General features: G+C 43.9%; 1 protein-coding gene across 1 annotated transcript in view; it reads left to right on the top strand.

The window, feature by feature from the left end:
• LOC104924657 (AT-rich interactive domain-containing protein 1B) overlaps positions 1-22,145 on the top strand; it is a 168,763-nt gene that overhangs the window by 50,525 nt on the left and 96,093 nt on the right. Inside the window, 1 exon segment of the mRNA XM_027274594.1 lies at positions 7,402-7,506. Coding sequence (XP_027130395.1) covers positions 7,402-7,506 — 105 coding nt within the window.

Genomic DNA, 22,145 nt, shown 5'->3' with positions numbered 1-22,145 from the left:
AGAAATAGGAGCTCACCTTGGCAATGAGGTGGAGGGACAGAGGGGAAGTCGAGGGGACAAGACAGAGGAAATGAGAGTCAGGAAGGAGTGTGTGTGTGTGTGTGTTTGTATGTGAAGAAAGAGCGAATAGGATGTGTTGAGAGTGGAGAGGAAGGTTTGTGTGTGTGTGTGTGTGTGTGTGTGTGCATGGAGGGGGCACTGCGTGTGGGTGGGTGGGGCACGCAAAGTTCAATGTCATTAATTGGTCACCATTTGAATATTAAGTGAAGAACTCTGTTAATTAACAGGATAATAAAAGTGCTGCTGGCTGGAAAGGGGGTGGACAGAAAGAGGGAGGGAGAGGGGGATGGAGGGAGGACAGGCTGTGGAAATGGAGGGCATATGGCGAGAGAGAGAGGAGGAGGTAAAGAGAGAGAGAGAGAGAGAGAGAGAGGCTGGTTGCGGGGTGATAAGAGGGAGAGAGAGACGTCCGTGGGTAAAGGTCTGGCAGTGGTAATTTGCGGAGAGCTGCGTTAATTGTCATAACCTTTTAAATGGCAGAGTTTATCGGAGTCCTCTAAATGTCCCCGCGTATCGCCACGGCAACCCTGGGCCTGCCGCACTTCGATTGGCCGCAGCTGACGAGCACTTAAGCTTGATGAGTTTTCAGGCAAAAACTAAATGATAAAATTGAAAAAAAAAAAAAATATTATATACATATGGTGTCTATGCCAGCTAGGTTGTGTGTGAACGAGCGTGTGTGATAGCGGCTCTGCATTTGTTTGAGCCTGTTTTTAATTTAGTGTGTTTTTTTACCTCCACATTGACTGACACTCGCTAATTGCTCGACTAGAATCCGCCACTGTTTTTTTTTTTTTTTTTTTTCCTTTTTCTTTTTTTTTCTCCCTTTTTTGATTTATGTTTGTTTTTGTACAGCCGAGCCGCAATTCAAATGCAAATGAACGAGAACGGGAGAGGTGTTTTTGGAACGGTTAGGACAATCATAATGGCTCAGAAAAAAAAAAAAGGGGGCCGGTAGTTAGCGGCACAGCACCCTAGGGGCCTCATTTAGCTGCCATTTGTTAGGAAATGCCGCTACATTTGTTCCTGGATACAGACTTCACAGACAGAGAGAAAGAGAAAACACCCAGAAAAAAAAAATGTCACAGTCAAAGTCGAGTTTCGCCAACACACTGCTATTGTTCCGCCGTGCTTCAGCAAAAGTCATGTGGGTGTACACCAGTTTGGGTGGATGTCCTCTTTAACTGTGAGCCAAAGCAATTGAAGTGAATGGGCGGATGGGGGTGGTGGTGACTTGTGAAGAGTGTGTGAAGGGAAGATGGTACAAAGACTGGCTCTTATTTGATTAGCCTGTGTAGAGGAATGGGAATGAAAGCCCTGGCAACAGCGTCTGCAGCTAACACTGCTAGCTGCATCTCATCCCTGAGAGACAAACCAGTGCACGTACCAGTGTGTGCATGCGTGTTTCTCTGTGCGTGTGCATTTCATTTCTTAGGTCTGCATGTGTGTGTGTGTGTGTTTCTGTTTGTACGGGCAAGAATTAACGCTTTGCTTGTGGCTGTGCGTGCGAGCACAAGCTGTGCGTGTCTGAGTGTGTGTATGTGTGTGGTTCCTGTGTCGGAGCTCTGGTCCTCTCTTGTAGTCTCTTTGTGCTAAAGGTCAGGGGGATTGCTGAGATAGAATCCAATCTGAAGGACACAGCACTAGAACAGGCCCTGCTACAAATGGACCTATTAAGATAGGCTGGACACACACGCACACACACAGATCACGGATATATAGGCACACACACACACTGAAGTATCCTCGCATCCACATATGCGCATACAACAACCAATTCCATTCTAATGGTCACCTTGCTGTGATGATAATAATAGGCTGTACCCTGGAATACATGTCCATCATTTACATAAAGTTTAAACAACACACTGTTTCAAAAGGCTGTTTGCAGGAGACCAAAGCAGGTCTGCTCCGTGCATTTATTTTACAGCATATCTGACATAATCAGAATGTAACTGCAATGTTTTACAAATGTTCTGAAATGGATCAAAGATGTAAGTGTCAGGAAAACATTAAGACAAACATATCATAACCAAATGTTGATTTGTCACATTTTTCAGAACACGGCGTAGCTCCCCTCTCACTGCTGATTGTTGCTTCAATTATGGTTCAGTCAGTCTGATTGGTGTGAGTATGTGTGCATATCAGCACGCATACTGCAAGTCCGTGTTTGTGTGTGTGTGTATGTGTGTGTGAATGCAGGATGTTGAATATGGATGTTGTTCACCCAACCCCCATCCTCTGCCTGATAGACAGCGACTGTGTCTGTTAGTGCAGGGCCATACACACATGAATAAAGAAATAGAGACGTACAGATAGAGCAGAAACAGCGCCGTGGCCCTTCCATCATAGTGACTCACCCATCGTGGGTGTGTGTAAGAAAGACAGAGTGTGTATGTGCTTCTCAGGGTCTTGCCCAATGGACATCAGAGACTCCCTGTCCTTGAGGTAATGTGGCAGGGGGTGATTGCCACATGCACTGCGGTTCATGATGTGTGTGTGTGTGTGCGTGCATATGTATGTGTATGGTTAGGCGGTGTGTTGGGGAGGTGTTATGGGCCTCTCTCCTAAAGACATGCAATTAAGCTTAATTTTTAATGAATATTAATGGCATTAGTGTCAGATTTTGTGGAGATGTGCATCTGCCAAGGTGCAGGGTAAAAAGGGGGATGACTAATTCATTTGGTAGTCATGAGGAGAACGGCTGGAGACGTGGAGGGATGGGGAGAAGAGGGGTGGAGGTGGTTTTGATGAAGAGGAGCAGGGTGGAGAAAGGGATGGAGAGGGCGATAGAAAAAGAGAGAGCGATGGAAAGGTGAGAAGTGTGGAGGAAGCAAGATTCGTGTGGAGAGGAGATAGACAGAGAGGAAGAAGAAGAGGAAAGAGACGGAGGTGAAGTGATGCAGGAGAGAGCGGATGCGAGACGAAAACACTGACACCTGCACACCAAGTTTATAAAGGCAAGACAGCCCAGAGCAGACAGTGGCAGTGGAAAAAAAAGGATTAAAAAGCAAGCATGTTTTCAATTTTGAAAACGCTGAAGTGTAGTTTGAAGTCATCCACAGCTTTATCTCGCCATTTAAAAAAAAAAAAAGGATATCGAGACAGATGTCAGCCAAAATCAGCTTAACGTAATGGCCATGAATTCCGCTCTTTCTGCTTTCTGTTGTGTCAAGTGGTGGCGTCAAATGTGCTTGCTGGCTGTCATGCCACTTCCATTGCTTGTTTTTCCAAGGCAATCAAACTCATACAAGCAAAGCAACATTTCACCTTGCTCCCCGGCTCAGACGTAGCGTTAGAAAGTGGACAGCGCAGCCAACCAAAAAGAGCCAGTACAACATTCTTATATTAGGTGTGAGCCAAAAAAAAGAAGGAAGTTAAATTGATTGTATGTCATGGATGGATTTACTTTAATACCTATTTGAAAATGCTAGCTCTGCTGTTCCATAGCACAACGTGACCTTTGACCTCATCTTTAAGGAAATGGAAATTTCTCGTCTGGGATTTTTTTTTTTTTTAAGTCTAACGTCTATCGCACTGACGCAGTACAAAAGATTAAATTACAAGCAAGCCCGGCTACTTTTGAAATCAAGTATGTGCAAGTCTCATATTCCAAACAATCGTCAGCGCTCGACATCGACGCGTCTCTGCTTTTTCCGAACATTTCACACTTACCAACTGACTCCCGTTTCTGAGTGGCTGGGATTAACACGGTGCTGCAATATTGATTTACGTCCACATAAAGCCTCTCCGGCTCTATATATTACACCACATTCAGCAGTCATCTATTCAATCAAATCTAATATTACACTGCCTCTCCACACAGCTGTCTAATAGCATTTAACTCACAGTTTGATTCCTGCATTCCCTCATGTACTTCAAACGCTTGCCTTCAATATCCTTCATTCGTTTCTACTATGCCAAGATGAAGTCTTTTGAAAAGCACGGCGGATGAATGAGCATGTCTCCGCATGTGCGTGTATGTGTGTGTATGTGTGAAGACAGGATTAGCTTTGGCCTAAGGCTTAAGGTATGGAGTGGAGTGTATTTTAGAAGCTTCTAAATTAGCTGGGAAATGGGATTTTGAGACAATGGACTGGAAAAAACTCAAATGAAAGGATGCACTCGCAGCACTCCTTCATTCGCCTCTGATGTTCTCTCGTTCTTGCTTTCTTTTTTCACGTTTTTTTTTATTTCCCTCTCTTTTCCTCCCTGTTCCTTTTCTTCTCCTCTATCTTTTCTGCATCTCACCTTTTGTATTCATCTCTCAGCATTTGTCTTTCTCTGCCCTTCCCTCCTCTCAGTCTCAGCCTCTCTGTCCATATTACAGCTGACAATGATGATGTAAGAATGTGAGTGTAAACAGTAGTATGAGGCTAACCTCACTTTGACCCACTTAAAACGAAATCCCCTGGAGAACACACACACACACACACATACTGCAGACTCATATGCCTGAGTAAATATTGGACTTGGGTCAGCAGCCAGTCTTCTGTTCTCATTTCACTGTCTGAGCAACTATCTGTCCATGTGTGCATTTTTCGTCTGTGAACTGAACTGTGCACGCGTGGATGTGTGTCCACCTATCAGCGAGCCACCACACATCTACTCTGCTCCATTTCTTCTCCTTGCCCCTCCTCCCTCCTTCCCCAGGCCTTTATTTACCTGTGGAGGTGTATTTGTGTCTAAGCCGGGTTTCTGCTTCAAACGAAGCACTTCGACCATGTAATAAAAGCCTGACGTTTGGCGTGCATCCAGCCTCCCATTGATAAACACGGGGGCTGTGCACACAAATGCAGGGCTTGCCCAGGGCTCTGATGAGGAAACTAGCATGGCTTTGTTTTTTAAAATAGCACTTCTGTTCTTCGGTGCGATCCTGTTGTTAAGTGTCTCTCTGCACACACCCACTTATGGGATAATATGTGATCCAGCTTGAGGTTCTATTTATTTGACTGAATATTTCCATTGTGATTATTATTTAGATAAAAAAGTATTTAGTTAAGCTTTATTTATTTCATCTAATGGAGATAGAGATCGTGAGAGAGCTGAGGATTATTATGTACTTTTTCTAAATCATCTATACTTCTTTTGCTGCTTCTCACTTACTGTAAACATGTAACTTTAAATGTAATTAAATCAATGACAAAATATTCCCATAATAACACACGGCTATTGATCAGCACACTAATAAATGTGTGTCATTTTTATTTTCTTATCTTTATTTTGTTTTAACTATAGGCTCTTATGTGTGTGTGTCCACAGCATTTCCTGTTTTGCTCCAAATTGACAATTGTAGAAGCAGGACACTCGCATGATGCCAATTTCCTTGTCGTTTTCAGTGTTGCTGACGTGCCTTTATTCTCCATCTATTAGCTGAAAAAAATTAAATTATGATAACGGTTTATCCTAAATTATTTGTGCAGCCCTTGAGTAGAGAGCTCAGTGAATAGAAATGTGATAATCCACATTGAAACATGTGAAACAGACTGAATTCATAGACCTTACACTAAACAAAGACGCTGCAGGAAGGGACACATGGATTTAAAGTGAATCAATAGGTGGAGCATGACAATAACAATGCAGGAGTTAGGAGTTCACTTCAGGCTTTGAATTGTATCCACCACTTTCCTACACAGACAGAATAATTGACATTTTATGAGACATGAGGATATTTAAAATTTTCTATATTTTTAGAATTAGTGCTTCAGTGATTTAATTGGCCAATAATTGAAATGTAGATATGAAGGGACTACTCTAGGGCATTTAAGGTCATTACATTACCTTTTCTTAATAATGGATGAGTGAATACATTAACTTTTTGTCTGTGTGTGTGCAGCTGCATGCAAGCTGTGTGCACAGACTAACTTTACAGGTAAGGCAGAGAGTGTCCATGAAAGCTTTCATCAGATTTCATAAAGAATGTACAAAAGTACCGAACTGGATTCACAAATTACGACCCATTTAATGCTCTAATAATAGATCCATTTCACATGATACATCTCTTGCTGTGAAGGATAATCTCCTGCTATAAAATTATATCACCTAGCTGACAGGGATATTGCTCACCTACTACAGTATAATCACACAACAGATAAGAAATCAAACTGTGGGGAAAAATGGATTTTGATAGTAAAAACCTGAACACACCCTGAACGTGTGTGTGTGTGTCTGTGTCTGTGTGTACATGCATGTATAACATAAATGTGTGGCGGTGTGTACGTCCGGATGTTGTGTTGCGCAAGCACTCGCGTGTGATCTCTCGCCGCGTCTCGCCGATCAGTTATCACTAATCCTTCCACTCAGAGCTCTTTAACAAGTTGCTATTGTGCTGCAGACGCTTAACATGATGGAGGAACGACCTCCGTGGTGAATGAAAAGAAGAGGGAGAGGGAAGGAGGGAGAGATACAGAGGGAGGGAGAGGGAGAGGGCAACACCTCCGACAATGGGGAGAAAATTGGTTTACACTAGATAGGCTTGTGATTACAGAGGGAAAGAAAATGACTTAGATTGAACAATAGGACTGAGCGTGTGTATTGGTGTGTGTGTTTGTGTGTGTGTGTGTGTGTGAGTGTGTGTGTGTGTGTGTGTGTGTGTGTGTGTGTGTGTGTGTGTGTGTGTGTGTGTACGTTTTGAGGATTAGTGGGTGGTTAGGCTGGGATTTGGTTGAAATGAATTGGCGGGTATGGTGTGCTGAGGGGTGCGTGTTTGGATGTTTTTCAGTCTGCATTTACTGTATTTGTGTGTGTGCGTGTGTGTGTGTGTGTGTATGTATGTGTGCATGTTTCCCTGTGTCTGATTGTGTTGTGACTTGATCTAACTGGGAATCAGAGTCTTTATTACAGCCCTTGTAAACCTTGAAACACTCAACAGTCCAACTCATTCTCTCAATCTCTGTCACACACATTTATTTTCACCGTAAATGAAGAGTTTTGTTGCCTACGCCATGACATAACGAAGGTTTAGCAGGAAAAGCAACTCCAGTGATACTGCATTTGAATCAATGCTACTACCAATATTTGTAAGAAAATAAATCTACTAATGTTTTGACATGAAACTGTTTTGTTTTCATGTGCAAGAATCCTTTTGGAAAGTATGTTCTGGAGGCAGTTAAACCATGAACTCATTATTCATAGACTGTAATGACAGTGCACTTTTTACTGCATTATGCACCGCTATTTTCTTTTTTCCCTCCCATAACTGCCAAAACATGTGATATACAGTATTTATGATATCCTAATTTGGAATCCTCTTCAGAGCTGTAAGGTATTGGCAATATACTGTAAAATAAATCATTTTAATTTGTCAATTATAGATCTAAATTACTCTCTGTGTCTTTCTAGGAGGCACAGCAGGAGACCTACGGCACCAGGGGTCCTGCCACAGGGAACTCTGGGAAGACCAACAGTGAGGATGGCGTCTCTCACGACCGCCCGTCCAGTCTGCCTGTGAGTGATTGATATTTCTGAGGAAAAGATTCTTTTTGTGTGTTTCCTGTTTCCTTCTTTATTCCTCATCGTATTGCCCATCGAGCATTTCTGTCCAATGAAATGCCTGCGCTCTCCCAGCGACCCCGCCTCTTTGTCTAGTGCCCCATGGGAGACGTGGATCGGACTGCTCATTTCAGAGCTTATGTCTGTGTTTTGACTGGCATCCATGCCAAAGGCAAAAAGGCCACATGCATCAGCCTGCGGTCTAAGCATCATGCACTCACTAACACATACACCCACATGCACAGAGAAGCATATGCACACAGACACAGACATTCTTGCTAATGCACGCACACACGCAAACCCACACGCGTTTGGCATTTGGGCGAGCTAAAAATCGTTAAGCAGGTTGACTGGAGGAGTAATTGAGGAACGCTGAGGCCAGGCTGATCTATGAGCGGAGAGAGATGTGGGCTGCTCCAGTTTTTTGGCTAAATTAATCGTTTTTTTTAGTCTCTATCATTTCTCCCCTCGCAGATCCTCAGCACTTTCAAGAATAGAATAAATAGACATTTGCAAATGGTGGCAAATATTGGCACTGCTTGAGGTGTGTGCAGTTTAATTTACCAGATACTTTGGAACAGCCACGGGAGTGGAGGAATAAACTGCAAGAAAGGCTAAATTAAGTGTATGAACTCAAATTAAGCCGTAATGTTTTCCACAAACTGATGCGTTTAAAGTCTGTGTTCATTGGTCGTTCCTCTGTCTTTCAACACACACTCGTGCTTTTCTTCAAATCAGCCACTGATTTATCTGTCAGTTTTGTGATTCCTACTCTTCAGTCTCGTGTGACACACACACTCTTTCTATCCCTTTCTCTGTTTCTTCCCCCTCCATAACTACTAGTAGTATGTCATCTGCTTTATCTTGGATTTTTCCTTTTTTTTCCCTTTCATTTTCATTCTCCCACACTCCCCTTCCCCTTTCCTCTCTGTCTTTCCCTCTAAAGTAGCATCATAAAAGCGCTTTTTTTTCCCCCCCTCTCGTGCTATAATGAGAAATGGCCTTGATGTATCAGTGTGTGAATCCGGAGTGAGAGAGCAAGGCGAGGCGAGGAGCCACTGCAGTCGCGGGGGCCGATCTATTTGAACCACCACCACTATCACCCCACATTCCCTCACCACTTTAATCCTGGCGTTTTACCCCTTGGGTTCTCCGTGTGTTTTCACATTCCATCCGAAGCGTGTGGCTCGCCGAGATCCTAATCGGCGGCAAGTTTTGATGAGAGAGAGACACACAGAGGGAGAGATGGATAGATAGAAAGGAAGAGAGAGAGAGAGGGGGAGAGAGAAATTGCTTGCCGTTTGCCAGGCTCTTCCAGCAAGCTGTCACGGCAGAGATGTAACCGTTTTTTTTTTTCTCCCCCTCTCTCTTTCTCACTCTCTTGCCGGCGTTTGATGTCAGATCTAAAGCTGCTGTCATCCCCCCCCCCCCCCCCCCCTCCTTTCTCTCTGTCAGGAGGGAGGGAGCGCGGGTCGGCAAAGTGTCATGTTGTTGTTTTGGGACGAGTCTGCTGTGTGATGTGGCGGGATTTTTGAAGGGAGACCAAAGGGGGAAAAAGTGCTTTAGTGTCTTATCACAAATGCAAGTCACAGTGCCCTTTGGGTCTTTTTAAAATGTAATGCATTTCTTGTATTCCATACCAATGATCATTTAAATGCTTCAATTAAAAAAACAAAAAAACACAAGATTAGTGCTCAGCAATGGCTTGTTAGTAAGGCATTAGCATTGCTGTCAGTGCTGACCATCTATCTCCATTTCCATGTAGATTTGGTTAATGTTCATGTGACTCTTCAAAGCATGACCGTAACATTGAATTCTGTAGTTATTCTACCACAGTGATTCTCAGTATAATAACTGAGTGTGTTTCTCATCTGATAAAACACACCTCTCACCTCTCTCTCTCTCTCTCTCTCTCTCTCTCTCTCTCTCTCTCTCTAACTTGATTGAATGTTTACCAGCAGCTTTATTCAGCGTGTCAATTTAAGCTGACCTTAAATCCCCCAACCTGATCTTCAACATAGGGTTAGTGTTGACACTACAGTGTTCCTCTCACAGTATTTTCAGTCTCTTCAGATTTGCTCCGGTCTAGCTGAGCCTGTTCCTCCAGTCCCACACAATAGTGGAGTCAGGAGCCAGAGCAAAGATCGTCTATTGAGAAGATGAACTGCTCGATGGTGAAAGGTTTTTTGGTAAATACAGAAATGTAAATGTTAGCAAAAGGTGACACAGGCATTCTGTTTTTTTATTCATAACTTCCGACAAAACTTTTACCGGATGCATCAGATATCGCTGTTTAGATTGCACAGAAAAAAAGACTGATGCTCTTGTGTCAAGTTTATAAATGAGCCTGATCTACCCACAACAGGTGTGGAAAATACATGTAGGTTGCTGACAGGGTGTTACAGAGCTGGACTGCATGACTGGCACAGGATGACATGTTGACTGTTCCCCCTTGTTGTTTTGAGCTGCGTGTGACGATGATGTTTCTGATGCACGAAAATAAAGGGAGGAGTGAGAGCTCCGTGTTAGGCCTCATCTCTTTAGCGCCCTCAGCTCTTTGCATCTAACGTCTCTTAAGCAGAGCCAGTTCTTCCAGTGCCACAGTGAGGTGAGGAGCCAGGGCTTTCATACCCACTACTCATCCCCCCCACCACCACCACCACCACCACCACTCACCAACCCCTCCACCACCCCCGTTCCAGTCACTACATGTTCCTTGCTCTCCGGCACTCCCCTGACAGCCTGCCAAGCTGCTGCACAGCCTCCCATCCTCTGGGACATGGGAAAGGATGGCCAGCCATGTGGAAAGACAGAGAGAGAGATAGAGGGAGAGAGAGAGAGAGAGAGAGAGAGAGAGAGAGAGAGAGAAGGGGGCTGGGGGTGGAAGGGTGAGGTGAGGAAGGAAGGAGAGGAGGGGGTGAAGAGCAAGATGAGAAAGAGAATGAGTAAGAGAGGGAGAGGGCGTGAAGCGGTGAAGTGAAACGTGGTTATCTTTTTGTCACTTGTTCAGGGTGAGGGATGTTGAATTCAGGCTATGGGGTTCAGGCGGCGGCATGTTATTCACACTAGCACCCCCCACACACACACACACACACACAGACACACACACACGCGCATAGACAGAAATATTTGTGTATGTCTTTCACTGCTCATTTGCCCCTCCTTGACTTATTTTCCATCAGACAAAAGGGAAAATTCAGCAACACTATCTCTCCCTCGCTGTCTCTCCCCTCTCACTCCTGTCCACCTTGCCCTCCTCTGTTTTTCCGAGTGTTAGGTCATGAATGATTGACAGGGCACAGCTGGAGAGGCCTGCTCCCCTCCCTTCTCTTTCTCACACTACAACCACACTCACGCAGACCTCTTTGCTCACAAACACACACACACACACACACACACACACACACGCACACACACCCCGCACACTTTGATGCACATTCTGTCCTCTGCGAGCCGTTTTCACACACCGTGAGTGTGCGCTCCATCAGAACATGTCAGTCAGGCTGCCTATACAGTACGTGCTCTCACTCTGGCTCTCCACACTGCTGTGTTTTATTTTAGAGTCCCCAGGCAGCCAGACAGGCCAGCAGGCAGCGCAGAGTAATGTCATCCAGCAGGGTTAGATTCAGCCTCCACATTAGTGCACACAGGGGGGAGGAGAGGAGAAAAGGAGGCAGAGGGAGTCAAGGAAGCAAAGAAATACGAGGGAGATGAAGAGGGAAGGAACAGAGTGATGGGGGAGAGAGGGACGGAGGCAAAGGATGGAGAAAAACATGTCTCTTATATTGTTTTGGACATATGGTTTAAAATACATAAAGATTACATGCTGCAAATTCCAAGAGACCACTCAAATTGCACTGACAAAATGCATTAGCAGTCATACCAAGTGTATTTTCCATGTAGGAACATCATATCTGCTTTTTTTCCCCGTATGTATTTAAGTGATAGATACTTCAGATGTATTTTTGCACCATGTAGAGAGAGAAAAGAAGGGTAGGTGGGGGAGAGAGGGAGGCAGGCAGGGAGACTCAGAGACGAGATGTTCTCTGGACCCTGCTGCCTATTCTTAGAACAGACAGCAGCACTGAAGGCCACAGCAGCTCTCTGCCACTGCTATGAACACATAGCTGCTCTGAGAATAGGACAGCTCATCTGAAGCCAGTCTCACACTCTGAGGCATAGAGGAATGCTCACGGTCACACCAGTCTTAAACCTGTAGACCTCAAATATGAGGAGGAGTGATAGATTCGTTGTCACTTCATGTGTTGGTAGTCCATAATTAACTATACGACTTCAAACTTCATCAAACCCACATTCTCTTCAAATTTGCAGCCTCGCATACACGTAATCTGCGTTTTCACCTCTGCCCCCGTTTCACCGCAGACCCAGATATCATGACGCAGCGAGTCAGAGGACGTGGCTTCATCTAAAATGCAGACGGGCTATTTTTCCGCTTGTATGCCAGCCTGTTTTCGTTTGCTCCTCATGAATCATTTAGCACGCACACAGTTTCATGTACACACATAGTTTTTTTTATATCCTCAAGAGCCGGGAACACGTGTTTTTGCCGGGGCCGTACAATTTGTTCCCCCACGGCTTGAAAACACAGATGTACAGGAAGTGGAATTGATCCACGGTCTTTCATCTGTGCATGTCATCAACATCGTTCTTAACCTAGAAAATTTACCTGTGATGTGTCGTTTAAATGTTTTTGATTTAAATAATGATTTTAATCTTGTATTTTAAATGTCTGCAATAACTTGAGGTGAATAGCCAATTCAGTTACAAACTTTAGTCTGCAGCTCTGCACGTCCAGTTTTAAATTATGTACACTGAAGCCAGCAAATTCCAAGTTTGAACCTCCATGTTGTCAAGCATCTGCACTGCTGAAGTGTCCTTTAGCAGGACACACTGAATCCCTACCAGCACTCCCCTGCAGCTGACACTGCACTCTCATCCCCATGTGGAGGAGAGATACACCAAAGGAGAATTTCCCTATGGGGATCAATAAAATATTTTTTTTGCCTGAAGGCTTTTAGTTGTATCTTATGGCAAAAATGTGATGGCTACACACTGTTCTACCTACTGGGAACTATGCTGGCCTGTGTAGGTTGTTAAAGCAAACTGGTAACACAAGGCTGAGCAGCAGTGGTACAGAGCGGGGAGGAGGAGGCGGGGTGAGCTCCTCAGCTGAGGAGGAGGCCATGTTTTTACCCAACCACCCCTGACAGGCTTGCTGACTGAAGCCCAGCACAACAGAGTGAAGGCCAGATAGTAAAACTGTGTATGTGTGTGCGCGCACGTGTGTGTGTGCATGTGTGTGTCCGAGCACTACTCTTTCACACACTTGCCTACCCCTATGCTCACACATGCGTACACCCCCAGTGTGTGACAAGCTTTATGGTTTGAGAGTGAGGGGGGGGAAATAGAGAGGGATGAACTTGGTTAAGAAAACACCAGTCCAGTTCCACTGGCGCCTTTCCACCAGCCTCTCCTACAGAGGAGGAGAGGCAGAGGGGGCAGATAAGGGGAGAGGAGGAGGAGGCGGAGGAGGAGGAGAGGGAGCGAGGACTGACCCTAGAAGGAGAGAAATGTTTCCCCTCTGCATCTTTTTTTTTTTTCTTTTCTTTTTTTATCCTTTACCCATCAGTTCTCCCCCTCTGGCTGGTGTCTTTTGTCAAAGCTTATTTCTCCTAACAGATGAGGAAGACTAGTTCACATTCAGGACACAGGAGGACAGAGGAGAACAGAGGAAGACAGAGGAGGAGAGGCAACTCATTGCTGTGGGTTTCCAGTAACACAGCAAACATGCACACACACACACACACACACACACCAGCGATCTGTATTTCTATGACAAGCAGGATTGTGCATAAGCATCCTGTTAAAAATGGATGATGTAAATGGAAAGTGGATGACTGTGTGTGCGTGGGTATGTGTGTGCATGTGTTGATAAGTGCATGTGTGTGTGTGTGTGTGTGTACATTTGTATGAATCTGTATCAGGTGTGTATGTGTTTTACTGTAGGGGGATTTTTTTTTATTTTTGTTTTTAGGCACACAAAACGCACATCAACACCCTCCTAAATGTCCTCCCCGTTCCACCACGGAGCAGTCAACAGTGTGACAGTGTGTGAAAGCTGAGGCTGCCGTATCGTGATGCCGTATATACACACACACAAAAAAAACATGACACAATGTGTTTTACCAGTTTGCTTTGTCTTGTTGTGATCAAAACGTGTTAGACCCAGTGTTGTTCTTGAAATATGAATAGGATTCTGGCTGGATGACTCAGTTTTTAAAACGTTTTGTCATATTGATTTCCGAACACCAAATAGATCTCCTCAAGTGCATACTTGATATATAGATTTCATTTTCACAAACCATTAATGCCAGATATGCCCTTCTGGCACGAAGCCCTCCATTATAAATGGTGATTTTCTGTTACCACATTAATATTTAAATTAACTGTTAAAATGGCTTCAGATGTTATTGAACCAATCTGAACTGAAGATTGGAAACATCTATTTTATATTCATTAGTAGTTTGGACGTGGGAAAGTTCTCTTGTCAAATGATTTTCCAGTATATGAATCTGGAATATTCCTCTTCCTCGTTGGATAATAACGTGGACAAATATTTGGAGTTGAGTGACATTTGCTGCAGCTTTTCTTTTCACAATCCACTGTTTGGACTGCAGCAGAGAGAAAGAAGGAGCTAGAGAGGGAAAATGGAGTTGCTGTAGAAGGAAAGAATAAGTAAAAGACTACATCATCTCTTTCCTATCTTCTCCTCATCTCCCTCCCACTTTCCTTCCCTTCTTCCTTCTTTAGCATCCCCTCTCTGCCCCCCCTTCCCCTTTCACTCCCTCTTTCCCTAGCTTCAGTCATCCACTTCTAACCTTTCTGGGTTTATTTTTATGTCTGGCCATGGCTGCCTGGCCTCCCAGCAGGCTGGCTGAGCAAGGGAGGGAGGAAGGAAGGAGCCAGCAGAGGAATGGAGGAGAAGAAAAGTGAAGGCATTGAAGGAGGGATGGAGGGAACGTTCTGTCATCACCATGGCTCCCTCTGGCTGCTGGGAGGCTGAAATTACATCTGACTTTGAAGTTAGGGGCAGCAACACTGCCAGTGTTGCTATAGTGACAAGAAGTGTGTGTGCGTGTGTGTGTGTGTGTATGTAAACTCCTTGGGAGGTTTATTATGCATGATCCACACTGTGACTAGTCCTGATGGCATTACAGTGCTGTTATTAATCTACTCTCATAAGATACCTGTGCTTTAAACACATCCACACACAAACATAAAGTATTTGTGGATTCATGCTAAGATGCATTCACACACGCGCACGCACACGCACGCACGCACACACATACACACAACCCATTTCACAGCTGGATTCAAACTTCATGTCGTGCCTTTTAAAGATTAAGATAAAGTTTTTCCTCTTATTATCTTTGAGAAGGTTTAGCTGGCTGCACACTGCGCTCCCAGGCAAATGCTCAAGCAAGTGTGTGTGTGTGTGTGTGGAAAAAACACACACACATGCAGAGTTGTTCAGATTGCAGATAGCTGTGTTTGGGTTGTTTGAGCTGCTAATATTCCACCGAGTCCTCTAATATTTATGGCTTTTGTTTCATCAAACTCTGAAAGTGAGGAAAAGAGCATTTTTTAAGTGGGTAGATAGATAGATAGATAGATAGATAGATAGATAGATAGATAGACTGCATAATAAAAAAGGAGGGAGAGAGGAGACATATATGAAGAGGAGGGATGGTGCGGAGAGGGTGAAAATAATGTTCCATTAATGCAGAGCCAGGCTCTTGCTGAGGGCCCAGCGCCAATCTGCATCTCCCTACAGTCTGCCTGCTATACATTTTTCATGAACGCTGAGCGAGAATTAGCGACGGATTGCCGCTGCAAATCGCTTCTCCTTGGTCGGGGACCGATGGAGAGAGAAAGGAAGAGAAAGAAAGAGAAGGGTGAGAGTAAAGGAGGGAGGGAACTGTGCAGAGATGAGGAGAGGTGAAATAGAGGAGAACAGAACAGGATGATTGAAAGGGATGTGGGGAATAAAGGGGAGGAAAAGTATAATACAGTATTTCAAACGCGTGATCATGTATATGACCAGCATAACCAAGTCAAAGCAGGTCTAGCATTGTGTATAATGTAACACTGAACTGATTTTACTGGGTTTTAGCAATATTTGAATGCCTACCAACAATATACTGAATGTGGGAATAGCAGTGACATTTTATATATCCATCCTTCTCCGTTTGTTAGTTGTTATTTCGGCTAAACGAGTGGCACCAACAAAATCTCAGACTTGATCAAGAATTTCTTTAAACAACTTAAACACGGAGGGAAAAAAAAACACATAACTAAATCAATGCTCAAAGTGGTAGAGTGAAATGCCCGCTGATTTGACTTTGAAGTGGCACTCCAGTGATTCAGTATTGCATTTCCACAAAGTCGTGGGTCTCACAAGAGACACACTTTTAAACATGGTCAAAATCAAAGGAGCAAATGGAAAGATATCCTGACTTTTTGCTCCTAATATGGTCCATAAATGTTCCATACTACATTTCCCATAACGAAATGGCAACCAAAAGCAAATGTTCATTAGAGCCTCCCTGCCTGGTAAATGCCCACATCTTTCAAACCTCCATGCCCCTTTAATTTCTAGAAAATGTGGTATTTTGCTCATGTAGTTCAGTCTCAGCCTCCTCTCCTCTCCTCTCCTCTCCTCTCCTCTCCTCTCCTCTCGTCTCTCCACATATTTCCTCTCCTTGGCCTGTGCACCATATAGTTCTGACCCCAATCTTACCTTGCTCTCTCCACTCCAATATAGCCCACTTTCACTTTCCACCCGTGGCCTTGTGCTGCCATTACAGACCTTGCTGACCGGCTGGCTGACTGGCCGGCCGGCCTATTCATATGCTGGTTTACTGACTGATTTGTCCAGCTGCTCTTTGTTTCTCTAAAGAATGGTTTTCTGAGTCTGGGTGTGTTTAGCTTTGTGAGATTGAGATATCTCTTATCAGTCCACCTTGTCTGACATTTACAGCGGAATCTATGATATTTAATACTCCATAGGTCTAATTTTTGCATCTGCAGTTCTGTAAATATTTTTTTTTTAATTCAATTTGATGAATCATGTTCAGCATTTTTAATCTCATGTATTTTAAGACACACACAACTGTATTTCCCTCTGTGTTCTCTTATGTTTACAGTTTGTCCCTGTCCTGTCCATGACTGTCTGTGAGTGTTTCAGTGTTATTTCTCTCACAGTGGACCTCAGAAACACTGTCACAATTTTGTCTGTCCACTGATACAATATTACTGCTTTATATTGGCTATAGGATGGGCCCAGAAATGTGTGTGTGTCTGTATTGGTGATAGAAGGAAACATTTGACAGAGAGGGAGAAGACATTTCTTCATGTGTGCACGCATGTGTGTGCAGGGTCTATGATTGCTGCTGTAATCTGCTCTCTCCTGCCAGCCGCAGTTATTACAGTTGTCGATATGGTGCTCAGGGCTTTATAGACACAAGCAACAAGACTCAGTCTGGATGCCGGCCAGAGTGTGTGTGTATGTGTGTGCCAAAGTGCTTTATAGTTGTTTGCACCCTTGTGTGTGCACATGTGTGTATGATCCTTTGCTCTGTGTGTATGTAATTGAGCTCTCCTCTCATGTAAAGACTAGTTCAACAGTGTGTGAATTGCTTATGTTACAAAGTGTTGTGCCCCAGCATTGTGTGTGTGTGTGCGATATGTACAGCGTTGGTTAATGTGTGCGGGCCCATCTTCGCTTGGCTTGCTGCGTTAAAGACTTCACTGTTAATGGTTGGAGGAGGGCAAAAAGAGAAGGGGAAAGAAAAAAGCGTGGGAAGAGAAGAACAGGACTCAGTGTCTGGAAGGTGTTTCAGGAGAGTCAAAAAGGGAAGTGAAGAAGAAGAAAGAGACAGAATGAGGGGGAACGAGGGAGGCGGGGGGGAGGAGTTTTGCCTGGGAAGGAAAGAGGCATTGAGGTGTGGAGTGGTTTTCTCCTCGTGGCATTCAGCCCTGACTGAAGCCTGTTGTTCAGCCCTCTTCTACTGTTTACTGTCCTGCCAGCCTGATTGCTATCAGAGTTCGGTAGTGGGTTACAATAGAACCGAAACAATACTTGTGTAACATTTGCTTTTGTAACACTGTCATACATGCATAAGCACACACACAAAGGCACACACTGCGAGGGTCACCGATGGCCCATTTTCCCAGCCGCACTGCTCTTTTGGAAGTGTACGACCATCTGTCAGTGTTGGCCGAACGATTAAATAAATCCTCCCTCTCCCTCTTTTTTTTGTCTATGAGTGTATACGTGTGTTTGCGCGCCAACAGTGTGTTTCAGGTCTCCTCGCATATCGGCAACCTGTGACCTGCAAGGCATGAAAAACCCATCTCCAATGGTGCTGTGTTTGCGTGTGCGTTTGTATTCTTTTGTTTTTCAGAAATAAAACTCTCATCTCCAGACGGCTGTACCACACAAGAAATTAAGAAACAATATCCCTTCTGTTCAGAGAAAACATCTTGTTTTTAATGGATTCTTTATGAGCTCTAATTCTTGGAAGTGTTTCAGTGTGTTCTGAGTAAGGTTAGGTTGTTATAATTGATTTTTATCAAGTTTTAATTGTTGTTTCTCTATGGGCTGAGTGTGTTTTAATTGTTTTAATTATTTCATAATGTATTAAGACCCCTTGAGTCCACATCACCCATAAAAACCTGCATTTCTTTTTTTTTTTTTTTAATGCAGCAGTCCATCTTAAACAAACAACTCTTGACCTTTTTGGAAGAGTCAATTGTGATTGTTTGTAAGGGTGTGTGTCTGTGTGTGAGTGTATTTGGGCGATTTTACTTTTTCTTTGAACAGATTTTTTGCTTGTGTCTGGATTTCATGTACATGCTGGTAATATAAAACACCAATTGCAGTCATGGAAGAACATTTGGTATACTTGATTTTTGAGGTACCCTCACTTAACTATTTACATTTTCATTTCTAACAGTAGATACAGAGCAACATCAGCATCTTCTTTTGTTTCTGTTCACCTAATGAAGTTAGTCACAATTCACTTTTCTTTGTGTTGTCTCTCCAGAGGAAATATCATTCTCTTTAGTTGGTAAATACTCCAGTATGTTGCTCTGTTTGCTGTAACTTTGTTAGTGTCTGTCTGCCATATGTTGCTAAGTTGGTATCTAAGTTGGTATATATACTTTTTGTTTTGTTTTACAGTGCAAACAGCTGCTTGCTGCAGCCCAAAACTACACTGAAAGTAGTAAAAGTGAATCAAAAGAGTAAAGTTGCAGAGATTATTATAGATGAAACTACCAAACAGTATAAAAGTTGAAGCTTAAATGCTGGTTACACAGAGAAACATCAGTGATAATAATGCAATAATAAAACTCTGAAAGGGACCATTCTGCATAAAAAGTACTTTTATACGTTTTGCAGCTAACACTGCTTTACGTTACCTTTTTTTTTTACTTGTTGTGGTATATTTACATATTATCCTTCCTTGAGGATCTGACAAAGGATCTTAGTACTTCTTTCACCACTGACCAAAAGACAAATGTCTGTTTATGCGGCCAAACACCAAACTCATCAGGAGAATCACAAAAAGATTAATCCTGTTTAGACAGCGCAGGTTTCATACACACAAATCAACACACTCACACTCACACACTCAGTCAGTCAGTCAGGGTAATTTTGAGTCTTGTGGTAGCTTTGCATAGCATTTGGGCTAATGGTGTGCTGTGCGCTTCCTCCCAGGTCGGTGCATCCATTAGCAGCCATATTACTGCCACATAATGGCTTATTGGTTGGTGGGGAAAAAAAATACCAATGAGCCAGGACGAAAAGAGAGAGACAGAGAGAGATGAAGAAAGCTGTCTCTAGCAGAGCTACCGAATTGAGTTACAGCTGTTATGATTTGTCGTCTCTCAAGTCTTTTTCTCTCTCTTCTTTTTCATTTCTTGTTTCCGCCCCCTTCCCTTTCACCCTCAGGGCTTTGGGAGGTTTTTATCTTTCTAATGAGCCGTTGATTCTTTTTTTTTTTTTTTTTTTTTTTTTTTTTGTCCTTACCTCATTCGTTCTGGATGGAAGGCAATATTTGTCATACTGTCAAGCTGGTGTTTGCATCTAACGTGTGTGTGTGTGGACTGCGGCGGAGCTAAGTGGTGTAAAGTGTTTATGCCATGGTTTTGGTTGGCGTTGGTGGGAGAAGTGGACGCAGGGGTCAGAGTAGTTTGGTGTGGTTGCCCGGTGGCACGGTGTTGTACTCCCAGCCTTATCAATATGCAGCACGGTGGGCGGTTTGCACTTGACTTGATTGCTTTAATTGGTCGGACACATTTGCAACACACACACACTCAGGGGTTGTAACAGTTTCTGCCGTGCAATGGTTGCTCCGAATGCATTGTTGTTGTGATGTTTTGTCCAGTGAATATGAGACTCTACACTGTTCAGTTAAACTTTGCATGAGTCATTCTGCTCCTACACTCTCATATGCATATTCTGTAAACACACACGCATGCACGCACACACTCACACATGCGTATACAAACAGAGAAACAGACAGTTTGGAGTAGGGAGAAGTTTAAAGGTAATCCTCTGTTATGTGCAAAATTCATAAATATGTATCAGACACAGATTGTAACACACACACACACACACACACACACACACACACAGGACTGAACTGTCTAGTGTGTGTGTGTGTCAGTCACTATATGTATGTATATCAGCGGTGGCTTGGAGGTAACTCAGCAAACATGCGCTCAGTTGCTGGCTTGGCTCGGGCAGCACGTGTGTTTAAATGTGCGTGTGTGTCGGGGGGGGTGTATGTGGGTTAAAATGATGTGGAAATCAAATTCACCTTGAAGTGTCCTTCTCTCTCCCCTCGCCACCCCCGTATTTTTGCCTTCGTCTTTGCTTTGAACGCACTGCAGCACTCAGTTCAAAGAGAAACGCCTGCTTGTGTGTGTGTGTGTGTGTGTGTGTGTGTGTGTGTGTCTGTGTGTGTGTCTGTGTGTGCGTGCGTGTGTTTGTTAGGAATGACAGCAGGGTTTGAGATGGAAAGAGGGAGAAAGAGAGAAAGACCCGCCACTGCACTCCTCTAACTTCGCAACCCCCCCCCCCTTCCATCCTTCCCCATCAAAGAGCAGCCAGGCTTAGAGGAGCACTCGTCCTTCTCCCACCAACCCCCCCCTCCCCAATTAAAAACAACCTGGGACAGAGGGGAAGGAGCAGGGAGGAGGAGGGTGAGACAAGGTCGATTGAGGGAAGGAGGAGGTGACAGCAGGAGAAGGGATGAAGTGGATCGACTCAGGATGGAGACAGGTGTATGGTCGCATTAGAGAGAGACTGAGTAGTTTTCATTTGGGCCTCGGTGACCTTTCACCTTCCTGTTCCTGTTCTCAGGTAGCAGAGCAGGTGTTTGCCCTGCAGAGGTGGGAACCTTTGAACGGTGCTCCATTTTTTTCCACTGGGGGATTTTTAATCAAGGGACAATCATTGCCTCCCACTTTGAGCTAAAGTGGAGCATTTGTGACTAGTGTTATTTTAGATGCCCTTGTATTTTTTTTTTTTTTTTAATTGTGAAGAGTGTGTGTGCAAGTGTGAGTGCATGTTTATGTGAATTGCATGACATTCATGTGCAGACATCCCTCTGCATGTCTTTTACTTAAATGTGTAACAATGCCTATCAGTGTGTGCATTGATCGGGTATATTTCTGCAAGTGCATGCATATGAGTTTCATCCTGTGTGTGTGTGTGTGTATTTGTGCACAGACACAAACACAGACATGCATACACACATGTGCACTGGGACTCTGGGATCCTATTGGAGCATTTGACCTAAAGGTCACCCACTAGTAGCAGTTGACAGCTTCAGATTAGCGCTCAATATCTGATATTCACAGTTGACTTTTGCACGGGATAATCAAACATGATTAATGTCTCCAGCACTTTGTATTCGACTCCCGGTTTTCAGACAAGACCTGCGAAAATGAAAGGACAAAGGGAAGGATGAAATGGAGAAGAGAAGGAAGGAAGGGAAAAAAATCAAATAAACATGTTTTTCTGGGGCATCAAAGGAAGGAGTCATTAAAGGGAGGAAGGAAAAAGATATCAAGGAAGGTTGGGATGACATTGGGAAGGAAATGATGTAAGTAGTACTGGGTTTTAAAGATCTTGGGAAATAAAGAGAGAAAAGCTAGACGATAGAGACAAGAGACATTTGGATTGCAAGAAAAGAAATATTCACATCCTCACCAGGCCAGATGGAGAGTTTGTGTTCCCCCTTCTCTCCCTCTCTCTCTCTCTCGCTCTCTCACTCACTCGCTTCTCCCGGGTCCCACTGAGGCTGGTTTAAGACGACGAAGCGGCAGGGCAGGAGACAGTAAAGGTCACCTCGTCTTTCTCTTCCTCCCTGCTTCCACGTTCTTACCATCTCTGAAAATGATTTCCACTCAAAATCCTCGGCCAACTTCTGCTTCTGTTGCGGGGAGAAATGTTGCAGCTTGGCATCAGAATACAGAATTATTGCCAGAGACGGACGAGT

This window comes from Larimichthys crocea, chromosome XXIV (assembly GCF_000972845.2).
Source record: "Larimichthys crocea isolate SSNF chromosome XXIV, L_crocea_2.0, whole genome shotgun sequence".
NCBI lineage: Eukaryota > Metazoa > Chordata > Actinopteri > Sciaenidae > Larimichthys > Larimichthys crocea.
This window is presented reverse-complemented; position numbering and strand designations above follow the sequence as displayed.